The sequence below is a fragment of the Canis lupus genome, chromosome 4, assembly GCF_003254725.2.
Source record: "Canis lupus dingo isolate Sandy chromosome 4, ASM325472v2, whole genome shotgun sequence".
Lineage (NCBI taxonomy): Eukaryota > Metazoa > Chordata > Mammalia > Carnivora > Canidae > Canis > Canis lupus.
In genome coordinates this window covers 23,230,387-23,247,553 of record NC_064246.1, presented here as the reverse complement: position 1 = coordinate 23,247,553, position 17,167 = coordinate 23,230,387, and the positions used below count along the sequence as shown (strand labels likewise).

Below are 17,167 nucleotides of genomic sequence, written 5' to 3'. Positions count from 1 at the left end.
GTGCAGCAGCCACCAATAATAAGTTTTTTTATAATTACCCATAGGTTTTATTAAGTTTTAGGAAAAAAATTACTAGTACTTGTTTCATTTTGTGCTATGTAAGAATAATCATCATGGCAGTTGCCTCTAGGCAGCTAGAAGCAGTTGACCGTAGGACAGTGCTGTCCAAAAGGACTTTCTGTGATGATGGAAATGTTTTATACCTCCACTCTCCAGTACAGGAGCCACTAGCATGTGGGATTGTGAGTACTTAAAATGTGGCTAGTATGACTGGGGAACTGAACTTTTAATTCCGTTTACTTCTAATTCATTTAATTTCTTTTTTTTAAATTTCTTTTTTAAAAAGATTTTATTTATTTGAGAGAGAGAGAGAAAAAAAAAGTAAGTAGGGGGAGGGGCAGAGGGAGAAGCAGCCTCCCTGCCCAGCAGGGAACCTGATTCAGGGCTCCATCCCAGGACTCTGGGATCATAACCGGAGCCAAAGACAGGTGATTAACTGATCGACCCACCCAAGCACCCCTCTAATTCATTTAACTTTTAATTTAACTCGTTGAGTGTGGGTTCCTGTATTAGACAGTAAAGGTAGAGTTTTCCCTAGCCCTTTGGTAATATCAGCAGACCCTAACATGAGAACTTTAATGACATTTTTGAAGGACTTTGATTAAAATAAATATTACAGATAGAAGATTAAAGATTTATTAAAGAAATATAAAGAAAGTTAAAGAAAATTACAGATTAAAATAAAATTAAAGATAGAAAAACCCATGTCTTTCCTTAAGTTTTAAAGTTCAAGCAGCAAATATTAATTTTATAATTGCAGTAAAGTTCATTTCTTTATCTACTTTTTTCCTGATTATAAATTAATACATGCTTTCAAAAAAACCAAAAGCTTACAGAAATTATATGTGAAACATCAAGGGAAGTCTTAGTATATGAACCTCAGACATAATCACTATTAACAGTTGAATGTATTCCTCATTTTTTCTAACCATATAGTAACTATAATAATTTTTATTGCAGTAAAAATTATAACATGCTATAAATGTGGAGAGCTTAGCCATTTTAAGCTATCGGAGTCATTCCAAAACATACCCAGGAAAGGGTAGGCGGGTTTGTAAAGATTCCATTTTGACTTAGAAAGCACAAATATTTCAGTGTGAAACCAAGTATGTCTAATTGTTCAAAGTAAAAATTTAGTGGAACTAATTTAATGGAAAAACAGGCAGATAAACGGGTATATTGGTCTTGCAGGGAAGTAGAGTATATAGAAAAATCAATTATTGGTTAGAGTAAGTTGAGTTGTGATGTGAGACTAAGGTTGCACTGGTGTGGTATTTGCTGTCATTTATTCCTTTTGCCTCTCTAACATTAGAGATACTAAAGAAGGAAATGATCTGTTAGGTTCTAATTTGTCCTCTCAACAAGGATTTGGTCATCTAATCTGTTTTGAAGTCTCAGGTAACGGGATATCAGAAGATGCTTTCAAAATGATACTGTCATTGTAGTTAGAGAATTGGTTTCTAAAAGTTCAATTGAGGGGATGCCTGAGTGGCTCAGCAGTTTAGCACCACCTTCGGCCCAGGGCATGATCCTGGAGACCCGGGATCGAGTCCTACATCGGGCTCCCTGCATGGGGCCTGCTTCTCCCTCTGCCTGTCTCTCTCTCTCTCTCTGTGTCTCTCTGTGTGTCATGAGTAAATAATAAAAATAAATAAGTAAAAATTCAATCGAGCCCTATGTTGGGCTCTCTGCTGGTGGGGAACCTGTTTCCAGAGGGAGCGAGAGGGAGAAACAGGCTCTCCACTGAGCAAGGACTCTGACACAGGGCTCAATCCCAAAACACTGGGATCATGACATGAGCTGAAGGCAGACAGATGCCCAACCAACTGAGCCACCCAGGCACGTGCCTGCTCCTAATAAATAAATAAAATCTTAAAAAGTTTAATGTCAATACCTTTAACTCTATTTTTCCTATCCATCCCTTGTTAGAGTCCCTAGATGCTTGCCACTCAAATTCTGGTCTTCTCAGATATTAGTGTTTGTAGAATATTTCTAACTTCATTGTATTTGCTTTTTAGTCATGAATTGAACAACTTTGACTCTTTTCTGGAAATCAGTCTGAGCCCCTTTAAGTGAGTGTCCTTATCAGTTTACTGTGTTACAGAGATGAAACCACCTTCTCAATGAAAAAGAGTAGATTCAGCATTTTGTACCAGACTTTGACAGAAATAAAACATAAACATGACTTTTATGTTTCCTTCCCTTCTGTTCCTTTTCCTTCTGGTTTCTTACCACAATTTGGTCTCTAGTAGAGATAATTTTTACTTTCCTTTAATTTTGTTCCAGTTTGCCTTTGAACCCTCCTTTATCAATTTCTCTAGCACAATATTTGAGTACCTGTTATGGATACTTCCCTTCACTAGCAGTTGAGTCTTTTGGATTCTCCAAGTGTTCTATCTGATAATATAAATGATGCTCTTAGAAAACACCATATATCTACTACTTTAATTTTATTACATTTTTTGGTTATTACTCCTGTCAATTTTTGACTTAGGCAAATGGTTCTCAGGCTCTCTGTTAGTCAATTCATTCATAATCTGCTTCTTTTCCTAGAATTTTCTATCTTGTTTCCTTGTAGTAAAATGGGTATGATGCTTTCATTCTTATTGAGGAATAGAAAGGTTGTTCTTATAGAAAATTTCAAGTGCAAAAAAAAAAATTTCAAATGCTTTAATGAAGAGTATTAGGATAAATAAATGGAATTACTTCTTTCACTTTGTAGTTGCATGGAAGGACAGACTGTGGTCTTTAAAATGCATAGCCCATTTTGCTACTATTACAATTAATACTTCAATATTTTATATCATATTAATAAGTCTCTTTCACAGTTATAATAAATAGTTTATTGAAATGCCAATTTTGTTCATTGTTCATATCTTTTGCATCTTTCCTTAGTTGCTGTTTTGAACCAAGCCCTGTCAGTTCTACAACCTAGAGATTTAATCTCAGTTTACACAGAGATTATGTAATCACTAAATGATTTTGTTTCTCTGCAGACAGTGGTCTATGCTTTGTGCTCCCACCTTTCATTTAGACAGAAAGACATAGCCCAGATCAGAGAAGGCCAAATTATACCAAAACATGGACAGTTGGTATCCATCCATATAATTATAGATAAATATTTTACTTTAATTTTCTGTTTTCATACATATACAGTAAGATTATATATGTTGTAGTAGACTCTCCTTTGGTTTTTCATTGTAGTGAATCTCTAGTAATTACAGCCACCGTAATTTTTTTTTTCAGCCACCGTAATTTTTAAATTGAGGTAAAATTGACATGACAGAAAATTCAGTTTTTTGCTCTGAAATTTTTTTATTGTTATTTGAATTTTGATGTCATATATTCATACTTTTTTTGTGTGTGGCTAAAACGTATACAACATAAAGTTTACCATTTTGACAGTCTTTTTAAAAAGATTTTATTGGGATCCCTGGGTGGCGCAGCGGTTTAGCGCCTGCCTTTGGCCCAGGGCGTGATCCTGGAGACCCAGGATCAAATCCCACGTCAGGCTCCCGGTGCATGGAGCCTGCTTCTCCCTCTGCCTCTGTCTCTGCCTCTCTCTCTCTCTCACTGTGTGCCTATCATAAATAAATAAAAATTAAAAAAAAAAAGATTTTATTTATTTATTCATGAGAGACACAGAGGGAGAAGAGAGAGAGGCAGAGACACAGGCAGAGGGAGAAGCAGGCTCCATGCAGGGAGCCCAATGTGGGACTCGATCCGGGGACTCCAGGATCATGCCCTGGGCCAAAGGCAGGCGCTAAACCACTGAGCCACCCAGGGATCCCCCCAACAAATTTTTTTAAAGGGAAATCTACACCTCATGTGGGGCTCAAACTTTACCTCCAGATCAAGAATCACATGTTCTATCAACTGAGCCAGCCTGGGACCTCCCATTTTGGCCATTTTATTTATTTTTATTTTTATTTTTATTTTATTTTTATCTATTTATTTTATTTTTATTTTATTTTTTCCATTCTGGCCATTTTAAAGTGTTGAATTCAGTGGTGTGTAGTCCATTTACAATGTTGTATAATAACCACCACCACTATCTAGTTTCTTTTTTTTTTTTTTAGATTTTATTCATTTATTCATGAGAGACAGAGAGAGAGAGAGAGAGGCAGGGACACAGGCAGAGGGAGAAGCAGGCTCCATGCAAGGAGTCTGATGTGGGACTTGATCCCAGGACTCCAGGATCACGCCCTGGGCCTAAAGGCAGGCGCCAAACTGCTGAGCTACCCAGGGATCCCTCTTCTTTTTTTTTTTTTTTTTTTAAGATTTTATTCATTTATTCATGAGAGACACAGAGAGAGACAGAGACAGAGAGGCAGCACTATCTAGTTTCAGAACATTTTTATCCTCCCCAAAGGAAATGTTATACCCATTAAGCAGTCACTCCCCAATCCTTCCTACCTCCAGTCCTTGGCTACCACTGATCTACTTTCTTTCCCTCTGCATTTCTGCATTTGCCTGTTCTGGCTCCTTCCTGTTAATGGAAGCATACAGTGGCACTTTGTAAATGATGTCTTCCACTTAGTATAATGTTTTCAAGATTCATTTATATTTTTGCATGTATCTGTACTGTATTCTTGTTTTGAGGGGCTGAATAATATTTCATTGTATCAAGATAGGACTTTTTTCTTTAAAGATTTTATTTATTCATGAAAGACAGAGAGAGGCAGAGACACAGGCAGAGGGAGAAGCAGGCTCCATGCAGGGAGCCCGATGTGGGACTTGATCCCAGGACCCTGGGATCACTCCCTGTGCTGAAGGCAGATGCTCAACCACTGAGCCACCCAGGCATCCCTGGTTTTTTTTTTTTTTCCTGGATTTTTTTCTTGTATTTCATATTATTTTTAAAAATCTATTCTTTTTTTTTTTTCAAGTAAACTCTGCCTATAATATGGGACTCAAACTTATGACCTCAAGATCAAGTCACATGCTCTACTGACTGAATCACCAGGTGCCCTGTAAATACCTGCTTTTACTTCTTTGGATTTCTGTCTAGGAGTAGAATTGCTGGTCATATGGTAGTTCTCTTTTTTTAGGAACTGCTGTAGCTGTTCTGTAGCTGCTGTACCATTTTACATTCCTACCTGCAAGGTATGAAGGTTTGCTATGTAGCTTTTTACACTCATTTTTCTACTTCATCAAGTGGTCTTAAGGATATTCTGGTTTTGTTTTGTTCTTTAGAGAGAGGTGGGGGGAAGGGTCACGGGAGAGGTAGAAGGAGAATATTAAGCAGGCTCCATGTCCAACATAAGCCCAACACACAGGGCTCAATCTCACAGTCTTGAGATCGTGACCTGAGCTGAAATCAAGTGTTGGACGCTTAACTGATTGAATCATCCTGGTGCCCCAAGGATATATATGTATATTTTTTAGGATACTGTTTTTAAACCTCATCCTGCTTAATTGAGTTCATTAGCGATTTTTTTTTACCTTTGGTAAAAAACCTTGTTCAGAAATTATGTACACATTTGGGACTGTTTGACTCTGCAGAGATGACAGTATTGAAGGTCACTTACTTTACAAGTTTTGGGTGGTTGTGTTAAACATCCTCTCCCCTTTATTTGCTTGCAGTAATCACTGGCCAGCATCGAAGTGGTGTAATATCAGCTCGAACTCGGATTGATGTTCTTTTGCTGACTTTTAGAAGAAAGCAGCCCTTCACTCACTTCCTTGCCTTTTTCCTCAATGAAGCTGAGGTTCAGGAGAGATTCCTGAAGTTCCAGGAGGAAGTACTGGAGAAGTGCTCCATGGTAAGCAGCAAACAAAACAGAACAAAGAGTTAAAAAGAAAAACTACAAAAAAGGAGATTTATAATTCAGACAGTAGAAAGATACACATTTCTTCTTCTACCAAAAAGGCTAGCCATTTCTTATGTTTTCTTTTTGATTCTGAAGTGAATAAAAAGTATAGATATATCAGCACATAAGCCTCTGCATATTACTGACATATTCTTTAAAAATTTCAAGACATGGGGCAGCCCTGGTGGCTCAGCAGTTTAGCGCCGCCTTCAGCCCAGGGCTTGATCCTGGACACCCGGGATCAAGTCCCACGTCAGGCTCCCTGCAGGGAGCCTGCTTCTCCCTCTGCCTGTGTCTCTGCCTCCCTCTCTCTCTCTCTCTCTGTCTGTGTGTGTCTCTCATGAATAAATAAATAAAATCTTAAAAAAAATTTCAAGACATAAAAGTAGTATTCTAATATAGATACTATTCTGCACCTTGAGGGTGGCAATGTTAATGAGGTGCCATTATCTGTAGATCTTCTGCCCTAGGTGGTAATGGCTTATTTGGGGTTAGTAACTAGAAGAAATTTGCATATAGAATTGTCATTCTTATGTAACAGTGAAATGCTTGTGACCAAGATAACAGCAGATAATCTAGATTAGAAAACAGGTGTTTTTTTTGTCTTTTTAAAGATTTATTTATTTGAGATAGTATGAGCAGGGGAGGGACAGAGGGAAAAGCTGACTCTCCACCGAGTGGGGAGCCTTGGTGGGGAGCCTGATTTGGGGTTCCATCTTAGGACCCTTCAGTTCCATCATATACCGAACTGAAGTCAGATGCCTACCCCACTGAGCCACCCAGGCGCCCCCTAGAAACAAGTTTGAAAACTCCTTGTGTATATAATTTTGGACAATTTAAAGAAACATTGATTTAAAAAAATTTATGAATATATGTTTTTTGTTTTTTGTTTTTTTAATACACCTTTTTTACAGAAGGTTTAGAAAATAAAAGATGAATAAAAGTCACACATAATCTCACCACTGAGAGATAATATTGTGGCACATGCACAAATGTTTAAAAAAATAGAATTTGGCTTCTGTATGCTTCTATATCCTGCTTTCCTTGACATTTTGCATTATACCATGATCATTGTTTTGTCATTGAACAAAAATCTTTCCTTTTGCTTTGGAGACAGGAAGGAAGTCATAGCAGTGATAACTAAAATAACATAATCTTATTTTGATAACAGTTCAGATAACTTGATTTTTAGTGACTACTTAGTATTCTATTACATGGATATATAATAATGTGGTTTGAAGTGGTAGGGTTCAGAACGAACAGCCAAGAAAGTATTCTTGAGACCTCTTGGTTGCAAAAGCATGGTTTTATTAAAGGACAGGGACAAGACCTGTGGGCAGAAAAAGCTGTACCGGGGTCATGAGGAGTGGCTTGATTATATACTTTCAAGTTAGGAGGAGGTTAGGAAAAGCGTATGTCTCTAAGGAACTTCGGGAGCAAGGTTTCTAAGACCTCAAGGGCAAACTGTTAGGACAAGATCATTTATTACTGTGTAGTAAAAACCCTAGTCATGAGACCCTTCAGAAGTATATTGATAGGCCATATGCTTAGGGGAGGATTGCTAACATATACCTTGGGGGATAGAGATAAAGGAAGTGTCCAAAGGAATTTTTATGTGTTATAGTAGAGTTACAGGATCCTGGGAGGATAATGTTGAGCTAAGATTGCCTTTAGCCCTTAACAGAGTATCAAATAAGGCAGCTGAGTTCCTAAAGGAATGTCACTCTGCCTGTTTGAAGGATTTGTCAGTGGGCTGTAAGTAGTAAGGAAATGTAATTTTTCTTTTGCCTTTGCTTCCCAGATCACATAATAATAATTTATCTTTAAAATTTTTTTCATTGTTGTAAATAATGTCATTATGACTTTTCTTCTGTGTATATTTTTCTACACTAATCTAGTTTCTCAGTAAATTCCTGAAAATGGAAAAAGAGTATGTGCATGTGCGTTTGAGGGTTTTGATATATATTTCACATTACCTTCAGGAAATGCTAGAATACTTCAGTGTCAGACTAGTTTTCTTTAGGTTCCTTTTCCTACCCTTGCCAATATTGGTGTTACTATTATTTTAAGTTTTTTTTTTTTTGTTTCGTTTTTTTGTAATCCAGTTGACAAAAAATATTAGCTTGTTTTTTTTTTTTTAATTTTTATTTATTTATGATAGTCAGAGAGAGAGAGAGAGAGAGAGAGAGAGAGAGAGGCAGAGACATAGGCAGAGGGAGAAGCAGGCTCCATGCACCGGGAGCCCGATGTGGGATTCGATCCCGGGTCTCCAGGATCGCGCCCTGGGCCAAAGGCAGGCGCCAAACCGCTGCGCCACCCAGGGATCCCCAAATATTAGCTTGTTGCTTGGTTGTTCATTTATTTGATATTGGTGAGATAAGACTTTTTCATATTTTCTTGTTTCTTCATGTCTTGTCCCATTTTTCTCTGAGCATTCATTTTTTAAATTTATTTGTAAGAGCTTCCTGTATATTAAGAGGATCAGTATTACTTCACAATTTACATTTAACATTTTAGTTTATTTGGAATGTATCTTGATATATAACAAGAGGTAAAGTTGTAACTTTTTTAAAACCTGTAGTTAACTAGTTATCAACAAGAATATAAAAATCTTTTATTTTATCTTAAAAATTATCATGTAGTAAAATGGACTTCTTGGGGTGTGTTTAGATTTTTTGGTTGTGCTTTTTTTGCTATCTTTATATCCTCTTTGGTGAGATGTCCACATCTTTTGCCTATTGTAAAATTATTGTTTTCTTACTGTAGAGTTGTGAAAAGTTCTTTTATATTTTTTCTTGTTACAAGTCCTTTCAAGGATATGGGGTTTCCAGATATTTTTTTTCCAGGCCATGGCTTTTCTTTTCATTCTCTTACTAGTGCCTTTTGCAGAGTAAAAGTTTTAAATTTTGGTGAAATCCAATTTATTAATTTTTCTTTTATGGATTGTGCTTTTAGTGCCATCTCTAGGAACTCTTTGTTTAACCCCAGGTCACCAAGGTTATCTGTAGCATTTTTGTAATTTTACTTTTCTTTTTTTTTTTTTTTTTTTAAGATTTTATTTATTTATTCATGAAAGACACACAGAAAGAGAGGCAGGGACACAGGCCGAGGGAGAAGCAGGCTCCATGCAGGAAGGCCAGTGTGGGACTCAATCCCGGTATTCCGGGATCACACCCTGATCCAAAGGCAGACGCTCAACAGCTGAGCCACCCAGGTGTCCCATGTAATTTTACTTTTTTATATTTAGATCTATGATCCAGTGAATTTTTATATTAGGTGTGACATTTAGGTCAAAGTTCATTTTTATGCATATAGATGTCTATCCATGCTGTGTTTTTTCAATCATTACATGATTGAGAGGAGTAAAAGCGTACAGAATGAAATAGAACAGTGGTTGATATCTTTGGTTCTTGAAACAGATGAACCTGAGTGTGATTCTGGGTTCCTCGATCTGTGTAGACTTGGACAAGTGAACTTCTCTATCTTTTTTTTTTAAGTAGGTTTTTTTTTTTTTTAGATTTTTATTTATTCATTCATGAGAGACACACACAGAGAGAGGCAGAGACACAGGCAGAGGGAGAAGCAGGCTCCATACAGGGAGCCAGATGTGGGACTCAATCCCAGGTCTCTAGGATCACACTCTGGGTCAAAGGCAGGCGCTAAACTGCTGAGCCACCAGGACTGCCCAAGTGAATCTCTCTAAATCTTTTTTTTTTTCCTTTTAAATATGCTCCATGCCCAGCATGGAGCCCAACATGGGGCTCAAACTCAAAACCTGAGCCAAGACCATGAGTTAGACACTTAATTGACTGAGCCACCTAGGTATCCCCTCTCCAGACCTTTATAGCTTGCTTTGTAGGAAGGATTAAATGAGGTAATGTAGAGTACTCAGCGTGGTGCTTGACACATAATAAGCATATCATAAATGGTAGCTACTACTTCTGCTATTTTTATGACTACTTAGATTAAAATTATTAGTATTCCTTGGTGTATTAAGAAAAGATGAGGGCTGTCTTTAATAGTTGTGTGCTAGGTTAATGAAAATGTTCTGGGTGAAAGTTTTTACAAGATTCTTCCGTCTTTTGTTCCTTTTTTCCCCCTCCTTTTTTCTTTTCCTTTCCTTTCCCTTATCCTGTTCTATTGCTCGAGCTGGGTCTTTTTTTTTTTTTTTTTTTTTTTAAGTGGGCTCCATGCTGGGTGTGGAGCCCACATGGGGCTTCAACTCACAACCCTGAGATCAAGACCTGAGCTGAGCTGAGATCAAGAGTCAGATACTTAACTAGTTGAGCCACACAGGTGCCTCTAAAACTGGCTCTTAAGTGTTAGAATATAATGAAATATAGATACACAGATACAGAAGTATTAGAATCCAAGTACTTGTGTGGGACTAGGAGTGGGAATTGATAAGATTGATTATTTAAGAAGGAGACTACAGCATGGGATAAGATATAGAGAAGTTGAATCATTGTGCTGTACACTTGAGACTAATGTAACATTGTGTGTCAACTCTACTCAAATTAAAACAAAATTTTTTTAAAAAGGAGGCTACCGGGACACCTGGGTAGCTCAGCGTGTGATCCTGGAGTCCTGGGATCAAGTTCCACATTGGGCTCCCTGCATGGAGCTTGCTTCTCCCTCTGCCTCTCTCTTTGTCTTTCATGACATTTTAAATAAAATCATTAAAAAAAAAAAAAAAAAGGCTACAAAGGTGAGTAGATTCAGACTGGGAAATATGAGTAGACAGTACCATTATATAACCCATTTTTAAGTGATTAACTTGATATTTATGTGCTTGAACAAAGGCACATCTGTAAGCCAAATACTACACATATATATAAAATTAGTAAGCCATCAGAATATTTTTTTTCCTCTCAGCATTTTATAGCAAAATAATTTCATTTTCAGTAGAAGGTGGGATAGGAGAAAATCGGGAACCCTGAAGTTTCAATATGGGCTGGTAAATTTGGGGCTGGGGTGCTGGCAAATTTTGGAATTAATTTTACCTTGTAAATACTAACATTGAAGCTCAGTAGTTATATATATTTTTTAAAATGTTAGAAATATTGGTATGTGACAAGCAGCCTGTAATAAGCCTTTTTTCTGTGTGTGTGTGTGTGTGTGTACACTTTCTCACTTTTCTTTTGGCTCTTGACTTGGGCTGACAGGGAACAAATACTGGAGAATGATTACTTTAACTCAACTGGAATGAGATTGGCCACTGTGAATGTCATGCTGGCCTTAATCAGTCCAGAGTGCTTCCTTCCTGCTTTCAGGGAGACTCCATAGTGACATTGCTTTCTTCATCCATCTAAATCAGGTTCTGATAACAGCAGGGGAGCCCAGGGTAGAAGAGTAAATAAGTAGTAAGAGATCATTATCTACCTATTATATGGAAGAAATTTTTTGTGAATTTCATTTTGATGTTAGAACAATAGACAGATGGCTGCAAAAGCCTTTAGGCATTTTCCAGTGGTACTCTGAATTTATTACCTCTATTTAGGTGAGTTCCCTTCTAGTAGCTTTTTTTTTTTTAAAGATTTTATTTTTAAGTAATAATCTCTGCACCCAATGTAGGGCTCGAATTTACAACTCCAAGATCAGGAGTTGCATGGTCTGCACACTGAGCCAGCCCAGCACTGCGTCCCCCCTCCCCCCACTCCCCTGTAGCTTTGAAGAGCATTGAGATAGGAGTTGTTTCATGAAAGACTATGGCATTCAGTCTTGATTTGGTTCCTCTGACGTTCATTTGTTATCTCTGATCATTTCTTCATCTCTAAAATAAGAAAGGGCTCAACATTCTCCTGTTTGTAGGAAAGTGATGACACCTGTTGGTATAAAGTTGGCTCTTCAAGTTTTTGAGTTTATAGATGTATTTGTTATATACATTTATTAAAATAAAGTTTGTCATACACAGTGTTTTGTAACTACTTTTTGACTTAACAGCATGTTTCAAGTAAATACATGTAAACCTAATTACTATTTTAAAGATTTTATTTATTTTTTTGAGAGTGAGCAAGTGCAAGCTTTGGGAGGAGTAGAGAGGAAGGGGGGGCGGGGGGGAAAGAATCTCAAGCAGATTTTGGAGTGAACAGAGTCCAACTCAGGGCACAATCCCACAACCCCAGCTGAAACCAAGAATTGGTCACACAACCAACTGAGCCACCCAGGTGGCCTAATTACTATTTTATTTTATTTTTTTAAACTTTATTTATTTATTCATGAGAGACACACAGAGAGAGAGAGAGAGAGAGAGGCACAGACACAGGCAGAGGGAGAAGCAGGCTCCATTCCATGCAGGGAGCCTGACGTGGGACTCGATCTCGGGTCTCCAGGACCACACCAGGGACTGAAGGTGGCGCTAAGCCACTGAGCCACCCGGGCTGCCCCTAATTACTATTTTAAATTGCTGTATTCTATGAATGTACCCTAACATTTAAAAAAAAGATTTACTTATTTATTTTTAGAGAGAGAGCACAGGTGGGAGGTGCAGAGGCAGAGGGTGAGGAAGAGAATCTCAAGCAGACTCTTCGCTGAGCGTGAGCCTGACTCAGAGCTCCATTGCATAACATTGAGATCACCACCTGAACCCAATCCAAGAGTTGGATGCTTAGCCAACTGTACCAATCAGGTGCCCCAGTACCCTAACTTATTTCATCAATCCTCTATTAATGGACCGTTAAAGGAAATTATTTTTATTAATATTACTATAATGAACATTTTTGTATGTGCATCTTTATGTCTTAGCTGATGATTTCTTTGAGAGATATATATATTTTTGAAATAAATTTATTTATTTTTTGAAATATATTTTATTTTTCTTTTGTTTTTGTTTTTGTTTTTATTTTTAGATAAATTTATTTTTTATTGGTGTTCAATTTGCCAACATATAGAATATCACCCAGTGCTCATCCCATCAAGTGCCCCCCTCAGTGCCTGCCACCCAGTCACCCCCAGCCCCCGCCCACCTCCCTTTCAACCACTCCTAGTTCGTTTCCCAGAGTTTGGAGTCTCTCATGTTCTGTCTCCCTTTCTGATATTTCCCACTCATTTTTTCTCCTTTCCCCTTTATTTTTATATTCCCCAAATGAGTGAGACCATATGTTTGTCCTTTGATTGACTTATTTCACTCAGCATAATACCCTTCAGTTCCATCCACTCTTTGAGATATATTCTGAGACAGATTCTTAGAAATAGAATATGTGGGTTAAAGGAGAGTAAACCTTAAATTTTAATAGATTTTTTTAAAGATTTAATTTTTTGAAAAGATTTTATTTATTTATTCATGAAAGACACAGAGGGTGGGACAGAGACAAAGGCAGGTGGAGAAGCAGGCTCCCCGCCGGGAGCCCGATGTGGGACTAGATCTTAGGACTCTCTGATCCTGACCTGAGCCAAAGGCAGATGCTCAACCACTGAGCCACCCAGGTGCCCCTCCAAAGTTTGTTTTTAAGCCCCTTAGGGGCAGATGTAGAGTATGCTTTACTGTAGGGCTAATTTAGCTTCACTACTAAGGTGTATCCTTTCTGGTATCTCTGGTCATTGTTCTGTGTATTTAAGAATAGTCTCTCCATTCTGGCTGGTAAGAATTTGAATATTTACCTGCTATTTGAACTTTGGGTATTGTTTGGCTAACAGCTTCTGTTAGTTGTTCTTATCTGGTCTTGTGAGTTTCACGTGAGCTCTACAAGTGCAGATTGTTGTTCAGCCAAAGTCTGAAAGAGACTTTACGCAGATTTCTTGATTTGCATCTGCCCCCACTTTTTTTTTTTTTTTTAACTTCCTCCTCTAGTGGTTAGCCCTGCAAATTTTATTTGCCTTGGCATTCATTCCTGAAATCCACTTTTTGTCATCTCAACTCACTGGGCTCTGGTTTCCCCACTCTGTACCACTGTGGAAGTGGTACAAAAAGCCAGGATGGGACTCAGTTTGCTCTTTTCTCCTAACTTAGGGATCACTTTTCAGGACTATTAATCTAATGCCTGTAAACATTTGATTTATATATTTTATCTAGTTTTCTAGTTATTGATAGCAGGAGGACGAGTTCTATAGGAATTAATTTTCCCTGGGCAAGAGGAGATATTCTCATATATTTTTAAATGGAGATATTCATACAGCATAAAATTCCCATTATTGAAGTGCACAGTTCAGTGATATTTAGTATCTTTATTACAGTGCAACCATTGCTACTAATTCTAGTATGTTTCCATTGCCCCAAAAAAGTAAATCCCATATCCACTAAGCTGTCACTCCCCATTGCCACCTTCCTCCAGCCCCTGACAAGCACTCATTTACTTTCACCATGGGTTTGCCTATTTTGAATATTTCATGTAAATGGAATCATATGATGTGTAGCCTTTTGTGTTTCACTTACAGTGTTTTTAAGGCTTATCTATGGTTTATCATGTAACACTATTCTTTCTATGGCTGAATAATATTCCATTGTATGGATATACCACATTTTGTTTACATATTCCTCCATGATGAACATTTGACTTGTTTCCATTTGTGGGCTATTATGAATAATGCTTCTGATGATTTGTAATCTTGTAAATAAGGCTAGGTTTACCACTAGTTTTATTCACTCATTCAACATTGAGTGATATATAAAATAGCAAGTAATTGTTGAGCTCTCGCCTTGTGCTAGACAGTGTCCTGAGTGCTTTCTGTGTTATTTTGTTTAATCTTCAGTCCATCCTTATGTGGTAGATATTAATATTCCATTTTATTGATGAAGGAATGGAAATTCTGGGAGAGTAACTTACCCAAGGTACTACAGTTATGGGTCTACTGTGCTAAGTAGAATGGGTGATACAGCATTGTGTGTGACCTAATAATTGCTCTAATTCATACAATCCAATAAAACAAATATATGAGGTTAGTTGTGATAGTCACTATAGGAAATTATTTGAATGGAAAAGAATCCTGTTGAAATTGAATATATTTTGGGGTGCTCTTTGGTTTTTTTGGTGGAACATGTGACTCTTGATCTCAGGGTCCTGAGTTCAAGTCCCACATTGGGCATAGAGATTACTTAAAAGCATATATATATTTTTTTAAAAGAAAGAAATTCAAGATGTTTTGATGATTGCTTGTCTGTTAACCAGTTTTACTAGTCTTTTAGCAAGTATTTTCTTTTATTTATTTTAATTTAATTTAATTTAATTTAATTTAATTTAATTTAATTTGTAAGTAATCTCTATACCCGTCATGGGGCTCAAACCTACAACCCTGAGATCAGGAGTTGTACACTAATGACTAAGCCAGCCAGGTGCCCCCAGCAAGTGTTTCATTGAGACCAACCTTTACTAAAATTGGATAGTAATTTGCACAGTATTTGAAGATTTAAAAAAAGAATAAGAAAGCCTTCCCTGTTATACTTGTTTTGAGAAGCAGAGACACAAGCAGAGGGAGAAACAGGCTCCATTCAAAGAGCCTGACGTGGGACTCAATCCTGGATCCCAAGATCATGCCCTGAGCCAAAGGTAGATGTTCATCCGCTGAGCCACCCAGGCATCCCGTGCTTGGATTTTTCAATTCTAAATCATATATTCCCTAATTGTTAAAAAAAGATATATGGATCAGATATCATCTAAGAAGGCCTTTTGTTTATTAGGGATGTCTATCTTTAGTCCTGAATCAGGACTGCAAGAAGTGAGACTATCTTCTTAAAACAACTCATTAATATTATTAGATTATTAAATATTAATAGTATTTTGAAAGATTTTTATTCTCTTTTTTTAAGTAGGCTTCATGCCCAACATGGGGATCAAACTCATGACCCTGAGATCAAGAGTCACATGCTCCATCATCTGAGCCAGCGAACCGGCTCCCATAAATAATATTTTTAAAAGGTGAATTTATCCTCTTGGATAGTTATGTCAAACATATCAAGTCCTTTTGGGATCTCGTGTGAAAGATACTATTGAAATATGAGTTTATTAGTTTACATTTGTACCCTACCCTATTATGAGTTTTCTGTTGCTGCATAGTAAATTACCTCAATCTTGGTAGCTTTAAACAATATCCATTTATCATCTCATAGTACTTAGTAGTTCTGTAGATCAGAGAATCTTGTGGGTTCAACTGGGTTCCCTGCTTAGCGTCTCACAGGCTGAGATCAAGGTGTTGGCCATTTTGGAACACACCAGAGGCCCTGGGGAAGAGTCTACTTCCAAGTTCAGTTCCTTGTGGCTGTAGTCCTGAGTCCCCATATCCTTGATACGTGCCCCTTCTAGCTTCCATTAAATTCTCCTATGCTTCAAATCTCTGACTTCTGCCATCAGCCAGAGAAAACTGCTTTTTTTAAAGAGCTCATGAGTATAGATCAGGCTCGTTTGGGATAATCTCCCTATCTTAAGGTTAACTGTGCCATATAACATAGCAGTGACGTCTCATTACTTTCATAGGTTCTACTCCCAATCAAAGGAGAAGGGATTATATGAGAGTCCGGGTCATTGAAGGTTATTCTTAGAATTCTGCCTACCACAGATATTTAAAGACTTTATATATTTTAGAGAGAGAGAGTAGGAGGGAGCAGAGGGAGAGAGGAGAGCAACAAGCAGACTCCACACTGAGCGTGGAGCCTAATGCAGGGCTTGATCCCATAAACCCGAGATTACAACCTGAACCAAAACCAAGAGTCCAGTGCTTAACTGACTGAGCCACCAAGGTGCCCTATATTTTCATTTTAAAAAAATATTTATTTATTTATTTTGAGAAAGAGAGCGTGGAAGGGGAGGGGCAGAGGAAGAGGGGGAGTCCCAAGCAGACTTTCTGCTGAGCCTAGAGCCCGACTCTGGGCTTGATCTTATGACCTCAAGATCATGACCTGCGCTGAAGTCAGGAGTTGGACGCTTAGGGTCACCTAGGTGGCTCAGTTGGTTAAGCATCTGACTCTTGGTTTTGGCTTTGGCTCAGGTCATGATTCCAGGGTCCTGGGATTGAGCCCTGCATCGAGCTCCCTGCTCAGTGAGGAGTCTGCTTCTCACTCTCTTAGAGGGATCTCTCAGATGGATCTGCCCCTTCCTTAGCTTATGTGCGTGCTTGCTCTCTTTTTCGCACATGCACACTCCTCTCTCAAATAAATAGATACGATCTTTAAAAAAAAAAAAAAGAGTTGGATGCTTCACTGACTGAGCCACCCTGGTGCCCCTCCATTTTCATTTTTATTTTATTTTTAAAGAATATTTATTCATGAGAGATGCAGAGAGAGAGAGAGAGAGAGAGAGAGAGAGAGAGAGAGGAGCAGGTGGGGAGCCTGATACGGGGCTCCCAGGACCCCAGGATCACGACTT

General features: G+C 37.9%; 2 protein-coding genes across 6 annotated transcripts in view; one reads left to right on the top strand and one right to left on the bottom strand.

Annotated features, from left to right (window-relative positions):
* ANAPC16 (anaphase promoting complex subunit 16) overlaps positions 1-5,732 on the bottom strand; it is a 28,707-nt gene extending 22,975 nt beyond the window's left edge. Inside the window, exon 1 of the mRNA XM_025434791.3 lies at positions 5,592-5,732. The gene's annotated coding sequence lies outside the window, so the exon portion shown is untranslated. The remainder of the gene's footprint in view (positions 1-5,591) is intronic.
* ASCC1 (activating signal cointegrator 1 complex subunit 1) overlaps positions 1-17,167 on the top strand; it is a 104,961-nt gene that overhangs the window by 10,191 nt on the left and 77,603 nt on the right. For all 5 annotated transcript variants that reach the window (XM_025434785.3, XM_025434786.3, XM_025434784.3 and 2 more), the window contains exon 5: positions 5,647-5,825. In XM_025434785.3, coding sequence (XP_025290570.1) covers positions 5,647-5,825 — 179 coding nt within the window. The remainder of the gene's footprint in view (positions 1-5,646; positions 5,826-17,167) is intronic.